The 23,155-nt window shown below is 44.9% G+C and overlaps 1 protein-coding gene across 15 annotated transcripts in view; it reads right to left on the bottom strand.

Annotated features, from left to right (window-relative positions):
* Positions 1-23,155, bottom strand: part of PTPRK (protein tyrosine phosphatase receptor type K) — a 1,135,739-nt gene that overhangs the window by 664,170 nt on the left and 448,414 nt on the right. For all 15 annotated transcript variants that reach the window (XM_085611847.1, XM_085611842.1, XM_085611846.1 and 12 more), the window contains one exon: positions 1,602-1,717. In XM_085611847.1, the coding sequence (XP_085467973.1) occupies positions 1,602-1,717 (116 nt within the window). The remainder of the gene's footprint in view (positions 1-1,601; positions 1,718-23,155) is intronic.

Genomic DNA, 23,155 nt, shown 5'->3' with positions numbered 1-23,155 from the left:
AGCCTTGCGGTCCTTAACATCTACACTTCACATGCCAGATTAACTAATGGTGCCTACTCCGCCCCTGGGTATCATCTATGGCGACAGTTAAATACTTAACCTGGAATGTCAGGTGGCTGAAGGTGAATGAACAACAGACTAAGTGCAACAGGTATTTGCCTATTTAAAGCAAAACAATAGAGACATTTGCTTACTGCAGGAATTGCACCTCACAAACGCTTCACAGACACACTTGAGGGCACACCGGGTAGGTGAAAGACACGTTGCCTGCTACTGAAGTTAGTCGCCTGTAGTTGCGGTGGTGCTCCGTAGAGGACTGCACTGGCACATGCATTCCGTGCTATGCGACCAACATGGGCGATCTGTCATATTGGCAGATTTTCTATGGAACTTCTGATAATACAGGTATCCGTGTATGGCCCTGATACAGATGATCCTTTTTTTAAGCCAGGGCTGGTGGCTTGGTAGACTAGTGCATCCACTGGAGGGGCCTGTGTTTGACCTCATGGTCACACTCTCACATCCCAGCGGGTTCACGTAGCCTTTCATCCTCCTGAGGTCGATAAAATGAGTACCACTGAGTTGGGTTACAATAGACATCTGTTATTCAGCACTAAGATGCCCACGGGTGAACGCGCACTTTACAAATGCACATGCTATGTTATGTTTCTCGGAGGTATGGCGACTGAAGGGACAATGGACCCTTGATTGGTTCTTTGGAGAGGTGATTTCAATGTGGTGCTGGACGACTGCACGGGCAGAACTAGTGGGACAGGCTGCTACACAATTACATACCATTATCACTTAAAACAGACTTGCAGACCTTAGGCGCGCCTGCCATTCACACAGTGCTGAGGGAACTAGCGTAACATACACTCACAACTCATGGTCCAGGATCGACCTGTCTCCTCTTAGACACGCACAAACACATATATATTCTCTCACGGCGTTCTCTTCCCTAACCACCAACGCAGCGGCATGTTCAAATTGTCAGCAACCAGGAATTATCGTACAAAATCAGAGTTTATTACGTGACCACCAAACATCTATTGGTACAAAACAATTAAAATATGAATGAAACGACTGACGCATTTCGGCTGACGCCTTCGACTGGGACTGCACAGAAATATATATATATATATTTTTATTATAATGCGATTCCTTCTTACTCAGCCACTCTCACTGCGCCATGACTGGGTCACACATTGGTCGTGGCACATCCGCAAAGCTTCACTTTTGGATTTATTTCACACATGGCACTGAGGTTCAACCCCACTCTCGCTGCCTTAACTCCTGCATCCTTCATTTAGAATACATGGCATGGAATCCACTGTGATCCAATCAGAGCTCTTCTCTGGATGTCACTCCAAACCCACTCTGCCAACATTTAGGTTACATTAACCAATACTTTTCCCCATTCACAAATGCACCCATATTTGCCTTCCAAGGTGCCATGGCATTGTTTCAAGGCCGCAATCCAGTGGTAGCAATGAGCTACATGAACAAGCATAACATTAAACACATGGAAAGCCCAGAGACTGAGATAAACTGAACATTTTCAGAACTCATGCCCTTTTAAATTACAGATAACAAGTGCTTACCTGCAGCCACAATTTGTTATTCAAGGCATCCCTCCCTGTAGCAATGCACTGAAATGTGGCATTTTGTCCTGCATTTACTTCCACATCTCCCAACCTTAAGAAATGTGGAGATTTATCTGTAGACATAGAAAAAACGTGTGTTACCTTATATTAAGAAAGCTTAAGCAACATAATTTTTAGTTTTATACACACTTCTAGAATATAAAGTTGAGTCTAGCAAGAAAAGAAGCAACGTTTTTGAGTCATCTCAGCGGCAATACATTTCATCACTGCTACTCTCATAACTGGACCTAAAATACACTTATTACAGGACTTTTAACATGCACATAATAAAAGCATGAACTTTCACAGCAACACATGACAAGGGTGTAGACAATTTTCTCTGAAATTCTGTTAAATTAATAACACGACTAAATGAATGACAATAAGAGGAATAAATATTTAAGAAACAAGTTACATACTTCGGTAACACAGTTTCTGGTACAGACGCTACGTAATTGCAGATACCTCGTCTTTTCAACATTCAACATTCCTCCAGGCAGACTGGATCTGGAAAATCTTAAGCAGTACCGCTCTGCGCCATCAGGTGGCTCCAAATCAATGCCTTTCCACGCCGGAAGGAATGTGTGCGGTCCATGTATGGTTTCATCAGTTGCTTTCTCACTCTTCCGTGCCTGCAGAAGCAGAACCAAATCAGATTGCAGTGTGCAGAAATATAACTTGGGACTTTTTTGGGTGGAAAAAAGTCGAGTTTACCGAACGGGAAGGACCGGTGAGGAATTTGTAGTTAGAGTCTCTACTAGACAAAACTGTATTGAATGTAAATAACTCTGATAGACTTCTAATCGCAGACTTCTCACCAATTGAATAGATACAAAAGCAGTACCTCCCAGGTGGTAGATCTATAAACAAAAAAGTCCAGCAACAGAGAGGACAACGTGCCCATCAAGAAAAACTTGGCACTCCATCCAGTAGTGCTTTGTGAACATATGCAGGGATATCCACCTAGCAAATATCCAAGACAGGCACTCTGTGTGCCAAAAATGTTGTAGGAGCCCGTATACCTTCCAGAGGTTGCTTCTAAGCCAGTGTGTAGCAGATCTTAATGCAGAGCACCATCCAGCGAGAGATGGTCCTCTTCTGCGCTGCCTGATCTTCTTGTGAACCCAATTAAGAGGTAATGGTCCACATGGTGTTCTCTGGTATGAGTGATCTAGAAGCAGAGACCCCTTCTTGGATCCATCGAATGTAATATCTCCTCCTCGGTAAAGGGGTGAGGCATAGAAAAGAACGTTGGGAAGGTGATGCTTTGACAAGCACGAAAAGATGTCATCACCTTTGGCTAAAAGGAGGCACCGTCCGAAGAACCAGCTGTGCTGGGTAGAATGAGCTGTAAGGGGGGTTAACAGAGCGGGCCTAAAGCTCGCTCACCCTCCTTGGCGAGGTTATTGCCAGCAAAAAGACTGTCTAGATGGTAAGCAACCTGAGAGAATATCTGAGCATACATTCACAGGAAGAATACATGAGAAAAGTCAAAGCTAAATTCAAATTCAATTGGGGGCATAATAAAGAGAGAAGAGAGAAACCGATGCTATAACACCTTCGGAAAATGCATCACAACAGGTAATTTAAACAACACAAAAAGACCGAAATAGCAAACCGTTACCCTTTTACCTTGTCCAAAGCATGGCCCTCAGGGGTTAGGGACAACACAAACAGTAAAACTTGAGGCCAAGTGGCCACAACGTGCTTCAATTTGGTTGGCAGGTCACCAGGCGACATGCTTGTCCCAAAGGCAGGTGCACACAGATTTGGCTAAGGGACACCTAGCCGTCAAAATAACATCCATGACCACCGGAGGGAGATCAACAGCGCTCAGCTGCTGCCACTCAATCACCAAGCAAAGAGGTGGAGGGTGCGCAGGATCAGGTGCTGAACCCTGCCCTGCTGCTATGACAGGAGATCCTTTAGAATGGGGAGTCTGATCGTAGGACAAATGCTCATGCCACAGAGTTTGGTATACCATACTCTCCGGGCTAAATCCAGAGTCTCAAGGATGACTTGAGCCAGATAGGTACAGAACTTCTTCACTACTCAATCTGGGCAGTACAGGTATCGGAGGGAAGGCATACAGGAGTCCCCAGTTACACTCTAAGTGGAAGGCGCATCCAAGTGAGAGCCACTTTGGGAACTCTAATGTGCATAAGTGCTGATACTGTGCTTTCTCTGCAGTGGTAAAGAGATCTAGTCAAGGGTATTTCAATTTACAGAAGAAACCTTGAGCCACCTCCAGGTTTAGTTGTTGTTCATGTTCCGCAAGGTATTGACTGCTGAGTTTTTCTGCCCTAGCATTCAAAGATCTAGCCAGGTGATGCACCACCAGGAAAGTTCCTTGGCTTTTTAGCCATGTTCAGAGGCACAGACCCCAACCCGCCCTGCATGTTGCAGTACCACATGGTAGTGGTGTGATCTGTGAACATCTGATCCAAACTTCCTTTCATTGGTGCCAGGAATGCTTTCAACAAAGTGGATAGCCCTTTGCTCCAACATGTTGATGTGGAGCCAAACCTCTGCTGGAGACCAGAGGCTTCTGGTCGCCACTTCTCCCATGTGCCTGTCCCAACCCAGAAGCAAGGTATCTGTCACCACTGTCAACTTTAAGGGAGGTCAGCCACTGACCCTACTGCGTTCCAGTAGCCACTAACTAAGATCTCTTGCAGTCTCCTCTGAAATATGGACGTGATTAGAGAGATTCCTCTGCTGGTGTGCCCACTGGGACTTCAGATTTCATGGCAGACAGCATTTGCCACCTGGCGGGTTCAACTAGCAGGATGCATGAAGCCATAAGTCCCAGAGTCTCAGAGCGATCATCACTGAAACCCAGAACCAAGGCTGAAACATCAGGATCATAGCCCGAATGTCCTGCATTCTCTGCGCCGGAAGGTAGGTGCAAAGTTCCACTGCGTGCAGATGGCTCAGATGAAAGGGAGCATCTGGGAGAGACACAGGTGGGACTTTGGAACATTTATAGTTAACCCTAACGATGTTAGGATGTTCGCCATATTCTGGAGGTGGGTGACACTGTCTGTGGTGAGCCCGCCTTCAGAAGCCAGTCATCGAAGTAAGGGAAAACCTGAACGCCCAACCTCCAAAGGAGAGCTCTGACCTCCACCATCACCTTCGTGAACACCTGAGGGTCACTGTTGAGGCCAAAGAGAAGTATAACAAACTGGAATTGCTCATGGACCACCAGTTATGATTTACAATGTATCCCAATATAGGCTTGGGTAGTCACCTAACCTTCCACCTACATTTACAGTGTCATTGTACTACACATCGGGTTTGTGCTAACCTTTTACCTAATTAGGTGCTGCATAAATGTGGTGTGGCTTTCTCTGAAAACTAGCCTCTATTATGCATGAGGATTCTCAGAATCACAGCAGGACTACCATTTTCTCCATCTTCTGTATAATAACATTGTAGAGGGTCATCCCTTTCGTCATCCTCAGCCGACATAACACAGCAAGATAGAACCACTGAGGGTACCTATTGGGTATATAAATGCCATATCTTTGCTGGGGCGGGCAGAGGAGAAAGACTTCCATGCTGACATGCAGTCAAGACGCTATAGTTCCTGCGCGGAGATACTCCGGCACGCAGTGGTCTGACATCCCTCGTGGGGTGTCCATCTCGAGACCAAGATGGGGTCTTTCATTCTCTCACATCAGGTAATGGGGTTGGCTTTTATCGTTGAGGGATTCTTGGCTCTACACCTACATACATGCTAGGTGCAGTTCAATACATCTAGTTAAGGTTAGCATCGTAGGAGTACATATTTTTGTCATGATCCAGGGTGCTCAAATTCGGGCACGCGCAGGGTGGGATCACCAACCGGCTCCATAGAATAACTTCTAGAGAGGATTCAGGAGGCACTATGATACCCTTGTGCCCTTCAGGAGATTGAGCGTGGTGGGACAGGCCCCTACACTGCTTGGACTTCTTGCGCTTCTTCAAAGTCTGTCACCTCATGCTGTCAGGGTGCCTTCAGGTGGATAAAGGAACTTTCGCTGCAGTTTATGGTCTGACCCCAGACACCACAGGCAAACCAAATGGGGATCACTCAGACAATTCTTTGCAACATCCCCACAAGGCTTAAACCCTGTAGATTTTGGAGGGAACATTGCCCTAGCACACTCGAATTTCCTTTGGGGAAAATGGTTCAAAAACTGTCAAAGCACAATCTCAATGAGACATGGGGTAGCTCTGGATCTGTGTCTGTAGGCGTTGAAAAAAAGGAACTAAATGTGCATGGAAACCACCTGTATAGGGCCGGGTACAGTGGCGTAGCTGGAGGGGGGGGGGCATTCTTTTTGGGGGCAGCGGAGGTGAGCAAGTTGTGTCTGCCCACTACCACAATCCCGACGCAAGCAAGTTGTCCATCACCCCCAAGAGGGAACAATTCATCCGCCACGCCCTCCCCACTACCCCCTCTCATTACCCCTGCACTGAGCGACAAACTTACTTAGGGGCCGCGGGGGGGGGGGGGGGGTTAGTAGGTCTAGCTACACCACTGGCCAGGTACATCACATTCCAGCGTGGAATGACGTAGGCACAGAGCCACCAGTGCGCTGGTGTACTGCTTAAGAGATTTTTCAGATCTATTGTAATGCCCGGAGGAATATTCAAAAGGTGAGGGATCTGTGGTTGTAAGTCTCTTTCAGAAATTGGAATTCACTTTTAAGAAAGTTTCTCTCTGGTGAATGCATTTATCCTTTGGCAAATGTGGGGTTGTTAAATGTGACTTGTGTAAAGGAATAGTGACAAGAGCCACAAAAGATAGATTGCAAGTTTGTCAAGTTGAAAAGCAATCTGAGCAAGATGCAAATACACCCCTATATCATCTGTGTGCAGCTGAATACGTGACGTCTTCGGATATCTTCTCCCACCACAACGCTCATACTGCATTTTAGAAGGCATGTTAGCCGTATTTATGTGTGATTTCTTCTATGCTTAAATATTTTTCTTTGCCAAAAGCAAAGTTGTCAGGCACAGTTGAGAGTGCGACATTCAGTATTCAGGTGAATAACACAGGGACCAATTAAAATGTACAGCTGCTGAACTAATGTCTCATTTCAAATTGTTTATGTGCCTATGTTAATTTTCGTTCTGCACGTTTCAAAGCAATGTCTTTCCAAAAGCTACAACATTCTTTCTTTTCCTGTTTAACCCACCCCGTCTGGTCCAGGCCTGGCTGGCTGGCCTTGAAATCGTCATTTTGCGTGGGTTCAACGTGCCTCGCGAAATCAACTGGGTGTCACTGCCTTCTCCTGAGTTATCGGTGTCACAATCAACAAGTGATTTTGAATAACACGCTTGCAAATGACTCGAGCAACACTGCAGTCCATTGTCTCTAACGCCGTGGCATTCCAGAAGGGGAGCAAACAAACAATTCAGTCTTGGTCCGCTTTTATTGCTACAGTTCAGCCCGAAACAGTAGGGCACGTCCGAAATGAACGGTAAAAATCAAGTTTCAGCCGTCTCGGCCTCATCAGTGAGGTGCAGATTGGAGTCAAAAGCCTCAGCCACAGTTCAGTTACCCCAATAATCCTGGTGTGCAACAGGAAGACCTATATCCCTGCCATCACTATATTCCAGAGTGCCTAACAACCCTTGTAGGATGTACACAGCCATGGACGTCATTTAGGGGTCGCAGCTGTAACCCCTAACTTGTTCCTTGCGACCCTAGCACTGCCTTGGTGACCACTGGCCTCAGTTTTGGCACATCAATCCGAGTATGCGGCAAACATTTCTTTATTTTATTCACATCTCTTTTGCAGAGCTAAGACTTTAATAACTCATGTTGCAGTCGAGGGTCCAGAACCAAAGTTATAAAAGTCGTAGTTCCGCCAAACAAATAAATTCAGCAGTGCAAAGTATGCACCCTATTTAAAATGGTGTTATATAAAATGGACATTTTCTGTATTAGTAACTTTTGTGTTATTTTATAATTGTGCGCATAGCAGACTCTTAACTTCTGTAATGTCAGCTACAGTGTTTGTCATCCGGTTTAAGGTCATGTAGTATCACTGTCTGGAAAGATTCAGTATCAAAGATCATGTGATGTCACTACCCGTAATGTTGTTGGGTCAAAGGGTGGTTATGTAAGGTCACTTCCGCTACCCTTAGCATTTTAGTGAATTGATGCCTATGAGCACAACTAGGACCATACCAGAGCAGACATCCAAGCATCGTTTGGTAAGTGATCTCTGCGAAGCGTGACCTGAGCAATCGGAATTCTGAATCTGAGTTCTGTTCGTCAGCACCCTTGGGGAAGACTATCTTGGACCCTGATGGTGCTGTTCTCCCATAAGAGTTCCTATAGAAGAGTGTAACCAGTCCTGCCATAGCCAAACAAAATGGTTACTTACAAGTAGGAGTAGTTTTGCAGCTTGAAGAATTTTCTGTTGTGACCCTTTTCCATTGTGTGAGGAAAAAGGATATTCTTTCCCCCACTGGGGTTTTGTGTGGGTCCTTTTCCGTGATAAAGTCAGTAAGACCAGTTTCCTCTTCCTCTAGATGATCGGCCTCTTCCTCTGCCATTACCTCTTCCTCGAAAGGGCTGCTTCTGCTGTTGTTGCCAACCTTGGTAGCGAGACTGTTTACCATCTGTTGGTTTGGGTTTTGTCCCAGAGATTGTTGTGGTATCTGCTGTCCTTGACCAAACTACCTCTACCTGAGGTCTTTGTTAGAGAAGCCTCCTCTTTTAAAATAACTTCTTTGCTGTAGGGTCCCCATTTGCCATTGCGGTTTCATTGTCTTTTTTAAATTTGCTGAATGGATTTATCCACTTCCTTGCCAAGCAGAGCTTCTCCGTTGAATGGTCTGTTGATAATTGATGTCTGAACTTCTTGTTTAACCCCTTCGGTGCTCATGACGGAATGGTTCCATCATGACCCACGGTTGAGCTGTGCTCATGACGGAACCATTCCGTCATGACCACGCCCGCGCAAGATTCCGCCAGCACAGCGGCGGAATCTGCGCAGCATCGAAGGGGTTAAAGCCTGAAATTTTGAGCCAGGCATGCCTTCTGAGGATGGTTCCTGTGCACATTTACCTGCTTGCAGTATCTGCTGCATCTAGGGCTGACTTTAGGCAGGTGTTAGCCACATTTTTCCCTTCTTGGACAATAGATCTTGCCCTATGTTTGTCCTCCTCAGGGAGTTTGTTCAGCAACTCTTCTATTTCATCCCAATGTTGGTGGCCATATCTGTTTAACAGGGCATTAGAGTTGGCAATGCGCCACTGTGTTGCTGCCTCTTTCTTCATTCTCCTCCCCACCATGTCCATCTTCTTACTTTCCTTTTCAGGAGGTGGCCCTGTGTTGGAGACTGCATTGGCTCTCCTCCTGGCTGTGGTGACCATAATGGAGTGAGGTACTGTACTTCCCTGAATATATTGTAAGTCTTTTTAGGAGGGTTTGTATTGTTTCTCTACTCTGGGGGTTACCCTCTTGTTTGAAGCTTGATCTTTGAATGCTTCTTTGCCTTGGTCCAGGATACTTGACAGGATAGGCAGGTATTGTGTTCCTCTGGAAGCTGGTGTCAGTGTTTCTAGCAAGAAACAGGTGTCCCCTTTTTGTTCCTCTAAGGGTACTCCAAATTGATTTGCTGCCCTTTTGACAATGTCATTGTAGAAAGCTATGTCATCTGGAGGTGAAGCTTTCGAAGGGTAGATGCACGGGTTCAGCCGTCGGTGTTTTCAGGATTAAAAAAAATTTCAGTGAGGCATCAAAGTCCTTCTTTTGTAGGAGCACTGCCATTTCTTCCTCGAGTCTTCTCCTTTTCTTTTCGACCTAGAGGGCCCTATAGGCATCAGGGGCCGGAGACTTTCTTTTCTTACAGACGTTAATGTTAGTCTTCTGCGGTGTAGTTCCCTTTTTTGTGGGTTCGGTGTCGACCCTTTGTTTTGGCGTCTTAGGCAATTTTCCCTCCTCAGTAACCTTCGGTTGGGTTCCATGGGGTTCTTTCAATCGCAGCTGACCTTCGATCGCATTTTTGCTCGGCGTCGGGGCTGCATTGTGCACCTTATGTTCATGGCCCTTTGATTCCGACGGATCTTTATGGTGTCTTACCTTCTCCATCTTCTTTTTCTGATCCTTAACCTTTTCTCAGAATGGAGTTTTTCGATGTGCCCCTCTAGGACCTCGACGTCCGATCCCTCGTGTGTTGACTCTGCTGGTGCTCCATGTTCCGCCTCCTCGCTCGAGAAACCCAGGTCTCTCATGGAGGTTTTCTTCGTTGTCTGCGACATTGTGGCGTAGTGGGCCTGTCTTTGACTTCGGCGTGCCCGTAGCGTTTTAGGTACGAACGCTGTGTAGGCCTCACAGTCCTTGTGGTCTTCGGGCAGGCAGAGGTTGCAGACTTTGTGTGAAGGGGGAATTCTCCATGGCCCCTACCTCACCATTTGTGGACCAGAGTGGTCCTCTGGTTCTGCCTTACGACGTCTATGATCGATTTTCTTCGTTAATCTTCTTTTTCAAAGTTTTTGGGGAAATTCAAAACTTTTTTCAGAGCTTCTCATCTTGCTTCCAGACCCAACGGCGAAAAAAAGAATCTGAAGATGGCACCAAGCACGTCGTCCTCCAGGATACCATCTGACGTCACACAGGGGACGTACCTGGCACCAAATGGTGGTCATAATCACACATGAGCTCCACAATGCGTGGAGAAGTAAACAAGAGGCGCGGAGTTCCAGGAGCTAGCAGCCTCCAACAATAAATGTTAACCACAACAAGAGCTGCTCCTAGTGTAGTGACCACTGTGGAGTTATGGTTATATTATGAGTGAGGGCATCTCAAAAAATGTGACGGACTGGTCTCACACACCACCTGGGTGTCATGCTTCATCATCGACCAGTCCTCGCCCTCTAAAACCTTAGTTTGATAGAGGGCGGGCATACACCTGACGACAGGGATGCACTTCTAAACTAAGTGGTGGTCCGTGAAAAAGTGAGTAAAAATCATAGTTATCAAATTGTGTTTTGAATGTGATTGGTAACTATATGATATTAAAATCAATGGACGGTGTATGGGGAAATTATTGTCCCCTAACCGTAGTGTAAGCGGTCGACATGTTTCTGCCGTGTTGGCCTAGGTGGGTCCAGGGCATTCATCAGGACCTTAGTGTAAAGAATAGGGGGCTCCGTTCTTACCAACTGGTGGCAAGAAGATACCACTGTGCGGGTGTGACCTGTGTCACTCTCCACTATTGGAATGGCTTCCAAGTTCAAGCCTGGAATAGAAGTTGAAAGGTAGAACATGTAACAACATAACTGGGTCACGACAGAATACTGAAAACAATACATTAATCAGTGCATGTATTGTTTTCAGTATTCTGGCGTGACCCAGTTATATTGTTACATGTTTTACCTTTCAACTTCTATTCCAAGCTTTAACTTGGAAGCCATTCCAATAGTGTATGAGATCAATCTGTCACATTTTTTGAGATGCCCTCACTCATAATATAACCATAACTCCACAGTTGTCACTACACTAGGAGCAGCTCGTGTTGTGGTTAACCAAATGGTGGTCGACAGCGACCAAAACAAGAAAAAAACAGACAATTCCAGACCCAACCACTACATGGCAGAATGATGCACAGTATGTGAATCCAGAAAAGGATTCACGCTGCAAAACTCCACTTAACCAACTCTCGCTCCATTGCTGGGGTGTGGTGGTGAAGGAATCTTTTAAGGCTAGGGACAAGTATACATCTGCTCCAGTGCCTTCTGGATCAAGAGGGAACACTGGCACTTGATGACCAGGTGCTGTTCTACTCAGACAAACAAGAAGAACCAAGAGAGAAAGAACAAGCCTATCTTAAATGCAAAGAGATGGTGAACAGGTTGTTTGTGGGCACCAGCTCTATCAGACACAAAGCAGGAAAAGTCATCGGCAAGAAGGAAAAAAGGAGCCAAACACTGAAGCCATATAGTTTGGAGGAAAAACACAAGATCTTCCTCCCCTTCAGCAATCACCGAAGACCTCCCTTTCTTCGTCTGTACACCATCTGTCAGGTGAATGCTGACTACAGAGTGCCTAAGTTCTTAAATAGCTATCAGGCCAAGCAACTGGTGAAAGATACGGTATGCAAAAATGCATTTCATATCCAAGATGAATCCTTAAATTAAGCATAGTATTTTAAAACTGTAACAGTGGCAGAAAGGCTTGATGGCTGCTCACACATTGTAGGCACTGTCATATGATGAACAAAAGAAAACTCCTATAGAGTTAGGATGTAGAAATGTTAACTCAATCTTTAGCAAAGAAGAATCACGTTGCCCACCCTGTTCTGACCAGTAATCAAGAAAATTGCCAGATAGCAGAGACAAGTATGAATTGAATGTTAAAGTAATGAAAGATGGCGTGCCATGCCAAGATCGTCAAAATTCGAGTAGGCACATGTATTGGGGCATTGTCTCTCAAAGACTCAAATCGTTACACGTGCTGAAAGTAAATATTATAGTGCTCTTTGAAAAACTCGGAGGACACAAGTAAATGCATATTTAAAGTGACTTACTCTTAGTTCACGAGTTCTCTTCTGCCATCGATATTAAACTATCATGCTGCCTTGTGGACAGTACAGCTGTTAATTTAGAGTTTGCTCATCCAGCACAACAGTTACGCGGCGTACAAGTCACTTACACTTCACCCACACTGGTGACACTAGCGGGGGCAAATGTAAAGATGCAGGTGTCATCTTCTAAAAAAAAATGGTTTAGTGATTCAATATGGCCGATCCCATTGGAATGGTAAATATTATTATATTTTTTTTTTTTTAAATCAAATTTTGTCAGCGCGAACATGCTTGCAGTGTGGAGTGATCTGGCAACAAATGCCAGCTGTTGGGCGCTTAAAAAACAGTGGACATGGGGAGGGAGTGCAGATTCACAGCAGGGGGTGAAGCAAAGGGGAGTAGAAAGCAACAGAGCAGGGGGAGCAACTGGCAGTGAGTGGACTGAAAGGGGAGAGGAAGTAGCAGAGCGATACAAAAATGTTTTCAAATGCAGTGGCCTAGCAGCAAACAGGAGCTGAGTGGCCTGCCAAAACAAATTTAAAAAAAAATTACAATCATGAGAAGTGGGAGATCAAGGGTGGAGAAGGTGGGGCTCAAGTGAAGGGGAAGCAAGAGGAGGTGGGTATTGAAGGTGGGAGAGCAGCACACAAGCCATCACAAGGAAACCAATGGTCTCTCTTGACATGGTTGATGAAAAATAAAAAGGCAGTTTCAGCAATGCGACCAGTGAAAGGAACAAGTCAGCCAGTCAAAAGGATAATAAAGAGGCTATGCTCCAGGGGAGGGAGAAACACAAGAAGAGGAAGGCAAGCCATTGAATAAGAAGCAAGCAAATGAGTCACTAACCCAACGAATGGTAAGCAATGGGCAAGCTCTAAGCCCATTGGAAATTTATGGTATGGTTGACAATCGGTCTTTCACAAACAAAATCTAAAAGCTGTTTGGAGGATAAGACTTTAAAAAAGGAGCCAAACTGTCTTTTGAGGTCCCGACAGAGGTATTAGCGGAAGGGTGATGATAATGAATCTGTTTATTGATAGCAGACCTACTATAAATTTAACTTAATCATACTCCTGCATGTTGAATCTACCTCTACTCAATGAGTACTCAATGTGTGTGCCGATTTCACAATTAAACGAAGACAAAGAAGGGATCAGAAATTTTAAATATGCAGCTTATGCACAAGCAAACGGGCTTCCCAAAACATCATGACTAAATTGCAAACCTCTTTAGCAGGGAGCCTCAAGCATGCAATGCTTGCAGGATGAGTGGGGAGTAGCCCACTTTACTGCCCTACATCTACAAGGCCAAGCCAGATAAACTAACTTGGCTTTGGTTGAATGCGCTTGAACACCACATGGAGCACTAGTCCAACACAAGGATTAACAGTCAGAAAAGAAGAGCATAATCCGCTTCTTAGAGTCAGACTCAGACGCAGCTTGGCATGCCCACTGTCTCCAAGTCACAAAACAAGTGAACTATAGACTGCAGACCCCCAATTTCTCAGCAAAAGGGAGGTGCACATTTGATTTTATGATTATGCAGTGTTCCTCTGCTCAGGAACCTTGCAGTTGCAAATACCAGGCTGCAAGAACTTACCACCACCTGCAGAATGAAGGTGAAAGGAGTCTTCAGGCTTTTCTGTCAATCACTGCTGTCGCAGGGTCAACCTTGCCATATAAAAGGTGAAGCCTAAAGGTGTTCCCCCGCTAACCAGCACAATGGATACTCAGTCATAGAGGGGGCTACCAAAGCCTCCTGTAGTTGCAGGGTAAAGAGCACAATTATGCCAACTGAGTTCTTGGCTAAAACCAATAGCTGAACTTTCTACTATTTGCTCTTGTACTGTGATCGTTTGATGTAGGGCTTCACTGCAGTCACCAAAGCATACGTGTTTTTAGAGGACAGTCTAGGCAGACACATGTTAGTGCCCCATAATGAGGCATTCAAATTGAGACATGGTACAGAGGGGTGCAGGATTCTACTCTCGACTGAAACGAGGTTCCCCCTCTCATTGGGGAGGTGTTCTTGCTGGAGCGGGTAATACAGAAAATGTTGTATACCCACCCCATTTTGCAAGTTGTTTTTACTAATTAGTTTAATTAATTATAATCGAACTAATGGTTTGGAGTGATGTGGAAAATACTTACCAACCTTACTAATATATGAATTACACGTGGGATTTGCACCTGCATGGCCTAATTAAAACATGAACTAAATTCTGTACGCATATTAATGATAGACAATTAGAATATTGCATGATATATGTCGCTTTTGTGATGCAATTGTGATTTGTGCTTTATTCAGTAAGTATAAACCGCAGTGTTGCTTTTGCTAGATAAATACACACACATATGGGTATTAGCGAGGGAATAACAGTTAATTAGCTATTTCTATGTATTAATTACGTTTTTGTGTTTCTTTGCTTAAGTTGACCATTTCGAGTGGCCACAAAATGGCTGACTACTGTAACAGACGAAACCGGCTCCATTGCTCAAGGTTCTGGGTGAAGTGCGCATGCGTCGCCGCTAGCAACTGTGGCCTGGACCTGACCCCAGATGAACATGTACCTTCCAAGGACAGCCTGGGACATCAGCCAAATATTTTGAACAAAGACTGTTGTGTGAACCGGAAACTGACAAGGGTCATAACCCAAAAGACACTTTCGTGAGAACCCAAAAGGATGATCCCTGATTGTCCAATCAGCGAACTCGGATGCCCAAACTTTGATACTTTTGACATTGATTTTACTATAAATTATGGTAGAATAGAGAGGTAAAGGAGGTCGTTTTCCAATTTCCTGATGTTATGCTGATGGAGAGGACGGTGACACTGCAGGACAGCTGTTTCCCTGAATCTTTGACAGACTGATCGAATGCCCAATTTCCTGATGAACTGAACTTACTAAATTTGATGGGCATAGATTGACGAGACTACTGGATTTGACTTAGAAGACGATAATTAGCCAGAATAGGTAAATATGATGGTCAGCTGCTTTAACAACTAATGAATTTACTTGCATTAATTAGATAAAGAATTTATTTGATTCATTACAGAAATGAGTTGGTTTGTTTATTTATGAAAATGTATTAATGCGAAGGGAATAGAGAATTAGATAATCATCTAACCAGCAACTAGCAGATCCACCACCAAAATTATGAGAGGAATACCAAAGATGGAATATAGGGCCTAATGAGCAACAGAAGGTGGTGTAGATTTGTCACTCATTAGGGTAAAAGTGGTATTTCCTTCTCATACCAGCGTCTGGAAGATAATCGCCTCCCACACAGACTAATGGTAAGTGAATGTTGGTGTTATGGGCCCCACCAGCGAATGTATGGATAGTGTGTGTATGTGAGATCTTTGGTCTGTGATAGAGGGAGGGATTTTGCACTCCACGCTGGAGCATTCTCCCTGCAGAATATGTCAGAGATCCAGACAAGGCTATGCAAAGCTGTGCGACTCAGAATGACAACACTTGGGAATATATGTGAATTACAGCAGAGTTCTGGGTCTCTGACAACTTGGAGGAAGGCAAATGGGCCTCCAATCAATAATCAGGCCATTGCAGATGAAGCTACGTGCACAGCTCTGCCACAAGGCAATCTGCTCATTCCTGCTGGTGCACAGTGGCATCACACAGAGTTGGATAGTCTAATCCATCTGGAATGGCACTCGTGTGTGATGGTAAAAATGCATAATAAGGCTGTTAACTCTTGTTGAACTTGTGATTTATTGGTGATGGTAAGAACAAGGTGTCCACTTTAGAGAAGTATGACTAGCGTTGCAATTCTGTTTTCTCACAATTCACCCCCTTCTTCTCACTTACTAGCCTCATGGTTAGCTAAAGCTCTGAATGCATTTATAGGGCAATATTAGGAAAGTACCCAACTAGGACTAAGAATATGCAATACCAAGAATGAATGTGGTCCACACACTGACATCCATGCTGTGTTATCAGGCTATCCATTAAACTGAAAAAGGAACATTAACACATTATAGGTCGACAGCAAGCCACATGACCAAATGCTATTCTGTACTTTTTCAGCACCACTCTTTGCAAAACATGAGAAAATACATGGGATTAGTGGATAGTGATAGTGCTTCTGCTAGACATGATCAACAGTTAAACACCAAACCGATACTATGCTTCCTTTGAATGCATAGTGGCTCGCTGCTTAAACTCAAAGAACAAGTTACTTAGCTTTGATAAACTCCCTGAAAGAGAGTTACCAATACAACCGCAGATTTCTCACCTTTAGATCATTCCCCAGGTGCCAGACAGGATTTGGACGTTTTTATAGCAATGCTGCCATATACTACCAGATGGGGCTGTGCGGCTCAATGTTGCCTTTGTTCTGCTCCAAAAGGGACGAAGCTGACCCACATATAAGCGCCACCCTTGTGCACCAACATCAATTTCTTGTTGGACTCTCTCCACACCCTCGGACACGGAACACAAAACAACTGGAAGTACCAGTTTGCAGATCTCTAATTTTGAACCTTCTTAGATGGTAAATAGAGACCAATACTGGGAACGGAAAGGTAGTAAGGCAGTGAGTAATATGCAATTAGATTGATTATACACCAGAAAGAGCATTATCGAAGGTAACATGTTCTTATAATAGATACTTCTAACTGCATATTCCTCACTTTCAAAATAGATACCAGAACAGTCCCCTCCCAAGGGACTGAAGTGGGCTCAAAGTCCTGCAGGATCGAGCATGCAAAATGCACTTCCCGTCGGACCTGGCTGTTAAGGCAGTAGTGCTCCGGGAACATGTCATGGCCTGAAAGATGTAAATCAGACATTCCACATGCCAGTGCAGCAGCAGAAGCACTCAGCTTCTGGAGGCTACTTTTTATCCAATGTGTAGCAGATCTTAATACAGATGATCTCAAGATGGTATGCTTTTGCATCGCCTTGCCTCTTAGCTCCTAAGAGTCTGACAAAGCTTACCATCCATCCGATGTTCTCTGGTTTGGTCAATGTAGAAACAAGAAAAATAATGCTCTTTTGGGATCCAGTGATGAAGTCTGTCCTCCTGTTTTGAAGGGTGAGGCGAATCAAAGAACGTCCAGTGGGTGATGGGATGACATCCACAATGTCAGGTAGTAGATTGAACAAAGTCATCTTCTGCCGCTCAATCTCCATGCGCAGGTTCAGGTACAGAACCCTGCCCTGATGCTACAACAGCAAATTTTTCAGTATCACATACTCCTGTCCCAATCCATGGCTACTAGAATGACATGGGCCACGTGTTCCTGATCATCAGAAAAGTCTGGCTGTAGAGACAGAGGTAGAAAGAATTGCAGGAATCCTGTGCTCCACTCTAGGCTAAATGTGTATCAAAGTGAAAGAGTTCTTGGGCACTCCAACACACAGAATAATACAAGCATTCTTGACGGAAGTAAAAAGGTCTCACCAGGATTCTAACCACTGTTGGAAGGTGCCCTGTGTCACATTGGGATGCAACTGTCATTCTTAATCCGCTAGGCATCACTGGCTGAGCTCATTCACTCTGGGGTTTAACGATTCCACATGACAGTGGTACTGTCTGAGAAACTGCACAAGGCTTTACTTGATGGTCAGCAGGATGGCTCTCAATGCCTGGGGAATAGCCCACAGTTTCAACAAACTGATGTGGAGTTGGGTTTCTGGTGGAGGTCAAAGACCTCTGATCACCTTCCCCAGATAACCTGCCCAATCCTTAAGATGTCCCCGAGTCAGGCAAAAGAAACACCAGGCTCCCTCGAAGACACAGCTTGATATTTGTCCTCGTTATTTGAATTCCCAGCAAATGTGATGAGATAAGAACAATGTTTACAGGCCTGTTTATTACAGAAAATGAGTTTGTGGAAGAATACTGTAAAAACGGCTTTGGAATAGGGAGATACAAACTCGATCTGTACAGCCTGAAGCAAATAAAGCAAGCAAATGGAAAGCCGGAAAACATGAGTTACAAAGCGAACGGCAAGCAAAGGGCAGAGTGCATTCCTGGGTCAACTTTCTGAAACTTCCCAAGATGTCTTACGCATGCCACACAACTGCGCTGTTGGGTAAGCTGCGACCTAAAACATGCATTGGCATAGCCAATAGGTCTCGCCTTTGGGACCTTATAAGTATTTAGTTATGCAGCACAATATCCTTACTGCAACAACATTAACTGTTGCATGGCTAAACACTTGTAAGGTCCCAAAGGCAAGACCTATTGGCTATGCCAATGCTTGTTTTGCTCTGTCTCCCTGTGCGCTTGTAGCTCTCTCTATCTTATGGCTCGCCCTATTCCAGTGGACACGCAGCGTATTGCCCCAAAGGTACTAATCAGTCCATGGCTTATTCTTCGAGCAATAGGTGAACAGTGGGCACTTACTTGGCCAGGAATTAACACAACACAAAAATGCACAGCAACGTGAAAGCAGCTTCACTTAAATGAAAAAAATGCCTACACCATGTAATAAAGAAAATAGCATAACGCCGCAAGGATGTTACATTACAGATGGACACATTCATTCTTTTTTTTAGGCACCGAGATATTAAGTGATTTGCCCAGGATCACAGGATGTTGAGCCGACGACGAGACTGGAAACGGGTTCCCCGGGTCCTCAGGCCACTCTGCCCACTGTCTGCCCTTGAAGGCTGCCGGTGGCGCGGAGGAGCAGAGTGAGCCTCATAGCAGCGCCTCAGACGCACCTGAAGGCAGTTTTCATCCAAATTTCATTCGGAGCCCTTTCTCCGATAAATCTTTTTTGTCGGAAGTCCGCAGCAAGGCGCATTGAAATATATCATTGGTGGCCCCTAACCTAGCTTTCCAATGTGGCATTTGTTTAAATATCTGTAGAGGCGAGTGGGGTAAGCACCAAACGTTGTACGACATTTGCACCGCAGGTGTCCTGCTCATTACAGGTACTCCCTCGGCGGGGCTTTAAAGATAGAAATAGTGCCAAGACAACCTGCGATTAATTTTATAACACAGCCCTATGACTTTTGAGATAGAGCAGTGAGCGTTATACTGTGTTTTTGTACAATGCTTTCACTTAACTTGCCCTGTGAGAGCACCATGTCGGGGGCTGCCCTGCGACGTGAAAGAGTTCGAACATGACGTCAGAGGGAGCACGCTATGGAGGGGAGAGGTGTATTTATTTGTTTTTTATTTATGCAATTATATAGCGCGTCCTGTGCCGGAAAGCATTGGAGCGCGTTACATGCACACCAGTTATATTACAGAAGGACACCTTCATTTGTTTTTTTAGGCACCGAGATATTAAGTGATTTGCCCAGGATCACCGGATGTTGAGCTGATGCAGAGACTGAAAGCGGGTTCCCCGGGTCCTCAGGCGGCAGCTCTGCCCATTGTCTGCCCTTGAAGGCTGACAGTGGCGCCGAGGAGCAGAGTGAGCCTCATAGCAGCACCTCAGACGCGCCTGAAGGCAGTTTTCATCCAACTTTCATTCGGAGCCCTTTCTCCGATAAAGCCTCAGTTGTCGGAAGTCCGCAGCAAGGCGCAGACAAGAACTTTGGCAGCAAAAGCCCAAATAAAGAACAAGTGCCACACGGCCGCGAAAGGAATGCGAGGTATGCAGCTGGCACCCCGCCACGCTGCTGCTCGCGCAACTTGCCAGCAAGGAGAGAGGCGCACACAAGCGAGGAAAGCCAGATGGTGCCTGTGCGAGAGGAAGGCCAGATGGCGCCTGTGCGCGTGCACAAAAAGCTGTGGTCGGTTTTTTAAAGCCCACTCACTAAATGTCTCGCCAGAGCAGCGCATGCGCTGGCTCAGGCGAGACCTAAAAAATTAGTTCTGGATCATAGATGACTGATTGAATTTCATGACGCCACAAACAGTTTTCACAGCTGGGATGGCCGCTTATCCCTTGGTCGATGACAAGAGGTTGTCCTCAGTCATTTCAGCATGATTTTTGCTACCCTGGGTTTGCAGTTAAAGAAGGACTTCAAAGATGTATCTGTCTTTTTGCAGACCTTGACCAAAGGCTCAAAAAGATGAGGACAAATCCTCTATGTAAGCCACTTTTCGAGGCACTTTAAGTACAGAGGTGACCAAATGTGGTCTTCTCTGTACCCTTTTAGGTTTTGCTTGAGCTTTGTTTGCGAATCAATGGTATTTATTTTAAAATGCTAAAAGTGGCCTAGAGCCCGCCCCTTACTTACCTCTACTTACCACTGGCTGGCTCCCATGTGGGACTAATTTCCTTGCTTCCTATTGGCCAGCATCTCTTTACTTACCATTGGCTGGCTATGGCGTGGGTCTCGTTTCCTTGTTTCCTAATGGTCAGCAGCTCCTCCTTGACTCCAGCATCCTCCTACTCTTCAATTCTTCATCCAGGCTGTGGAGCTTGGACCAAGTACTGCATCCAGTGGCCGGTGTCCTTTCAGTGGCCAGCAGGTACTCTTTTTTAATTCACTTTTCCACATGGACTGAGAGTGCATGTGTCTTCTGTTTCTCGTAAAACAATTACTTAGATGTTCTCACATGTGTTTACTTGGAATAACATTTGACAATTGAAGGCTCTACATGTGCGCTCTTGTTCAATTACTCACCAAGTTGATTTATATTTCACTGTCTTTTAAGCAATATGAGAAAGGGGGCTGTCTAGCTCCTTCCCGGTGCATCATTGCCGTCCGTAATAGCGAACAGGCCCCATACACCTCTATTTAAAATCCTTGATGCATAACACAAGAAACTTGCAGTGAGTTTTAGACTGGTTTTTGTCCTTTTTACGAATTCAAACATCTAATTTAAAAAAAAAACTGTACTACCGTTTTGATAGTCGTTACCTCATTTCATCAGGAAACAATAGTTATATTGTTAAACGTTTGCTCAAATGTAGCTCAATTGCTCCCCGTGCAATAAAGAACACAAAAGTGCTCTGCATGAAACACCGGAAGAGATTGTCCTCTGTATAAGGACAACAAACAACAGGCATTGGCAAACCCAATAGATTTCACCTATGCAAAATATAATGGCTTTTTCATTTGTTTTTATTTTTTATATATTGCACAGCAGTTGAGCTTCTGTGCAACGTGGCTTAAAGTAAAAAATTTAAAAAGGCACTACGACGCGGGCAGCATCATAGCGCTTTTATTTATTTTTTAATTTTAAGCCATGTTGCAATTATGCTCAACTGCTGTGCAACATGTAAAAAAAATAAAAAAACATTGCCAAAGCCAATAGATTTTGCATATGCGAAACCTATTGGCTTTGTCAATGTGTCTTAGAAGTCTCCGTGAGAGAACTGCTCACAGACTCCTGCCCAGAAAAGGGGCATCCTTAAAGGGAGCTTTGATTAGATAATACAGCGGCCTACTCCTGACTCTCAGGAGGTGGACAGAGTTTACGTCATATTCATACTCTATCTTTATGCCTAGGATTTAAACAGCAAATACACTCCCTCTGTGGATCATTCGTAAAAGCATCTTAGGTCCTCAGGCGTCACATGGCTGTCTTAGAACCAGTTATAATGAAGACATTTTGGAATTCTCTCATTTTGGACAGCGGTAGAGGCTATGCTATGTTAGAAAAGATACCAGTGAGCAGAAACAAAATACTGAGCAATAGTCATTTATTTTGAATTTAGAGCAGGGCTCTCAGGCAGAGGTGAGACAGAAATCGGAATGACAGTGACCTCTTTAGGTGCGGGGATGGAATTTAGGGCACAATTATCTTGTGAGTTCAAGCTTAGATCTTTCAATGCGCTACATGTGCTTCAGAATAAACACCGTTTACAGCATTTCAGGCAAGCTGATATTTGCTGCTATTTTATATCAGCACAGGAGTACCAACTTACGATGGGGTAATTTTTTTTTTTTTTATCTTCTTTTTAAGTATTGTCAGCTTCGACGGTTTAAGATTTAAACGTGAATTTATGGAACACCCGGAGCTGGAGAACTGTGTTGTTTAAATGTCATGCCAGAACTGCAGGATTTCAGGGAATCTATCTGGAAACTGCAGGGACTGTGTTGCTGTGTAATATAATAAAGACAACTAAGGTACACAGTAAGTTAACGTTAGGTATTTAAAATATACGTTTTAATGGGATTGAGGAGGTGATCTCGGCGATTTCTAAGCTGAAGGTGGCCAAATCCCCGGGACCCGATGGCTTCTCGGCCTCTTTTTATAAGGCCTTCTGTGCGGAGCTGGCTCCTTTTTTAACAAAGCTGTTTAACTCCTTTTTGGATTCCGGTAGGGTGACCCCCTCCATGTCTGAGGCAGCGATCTCGGTCATCCTGAAGCCTGGCAAAGATGCGCTAGAGTGTGGTTCCTACAGGCCCAGCTCTTTACTTAATGTCGACGCAAACATTTTTGCTGGTATACTGGCTGCTCGCCTTAGTCTTCTCATGGCCGACCTTGTTGACCCTGATCAATTTGGCTTCATTCCAACTAGGCAGGGGGGTGATAATACGAAGAGGCTTTTACACCTCCTCGATAGCACCCAACGATCGCAGAGGCAAGCCTTCTTGTTAGCCATTGATGCCGAGAAGGCGTTTGACCGGATGGGATGGGCCTTCCTCTTTGAAACCTTGTAACGCTTTGGGTTTGGAGAGAAATTCATTACCTGGATTCATTGCATATTCTACGCTCCCACGGCCTTTGTGCGAGTGAATGGCACTAGGTCCCACTCATTCCCAATTGCTAGAGGGACCCGGCAGGGTTGCCCCTTATCCCCTCTTATTTGCGCTCTATATGGAGCCTTTGGCGCAGCGGATTAGGGCAGATAATCGGATACTGGGGATGAAATTTGGCACAGACATACATAAAATTAGCCTTTATGCGGATGACGTTATTCTCACCCTCATGAAGCCCCAAACCACCCTGCCAGCACTACTGGAAGAGCTCACTTCTTTTGGCACTGTCACAGGCTTTAAGGTTAATCTGGCTAAGTAAGTTATCTTGAATCTAGGAATTCCTCCAGACGAGATGAAGGGGATGCAATTGCAATTTCCGTTTACATGGACACGCCAAG

Source organism: Triturus cristatus, chromosome 6 (genome assembly GCF_964204655.1).
Source record: "Triturus cristatus chromosome 6, aTriCri1.1, whole genome shotgun sequence".
In the NCBI taxonomy this organism is placed as follows: Eukaryota; Metazoa; Chordata; class Amphibia; order Caudata; family Salamandridae; genus Triturus; species Triturus cristatus.
Note: the sequence above shows the minus strand (reverse complement) of the source record. Positions and strands in the feature narration are given on the sequence as shown.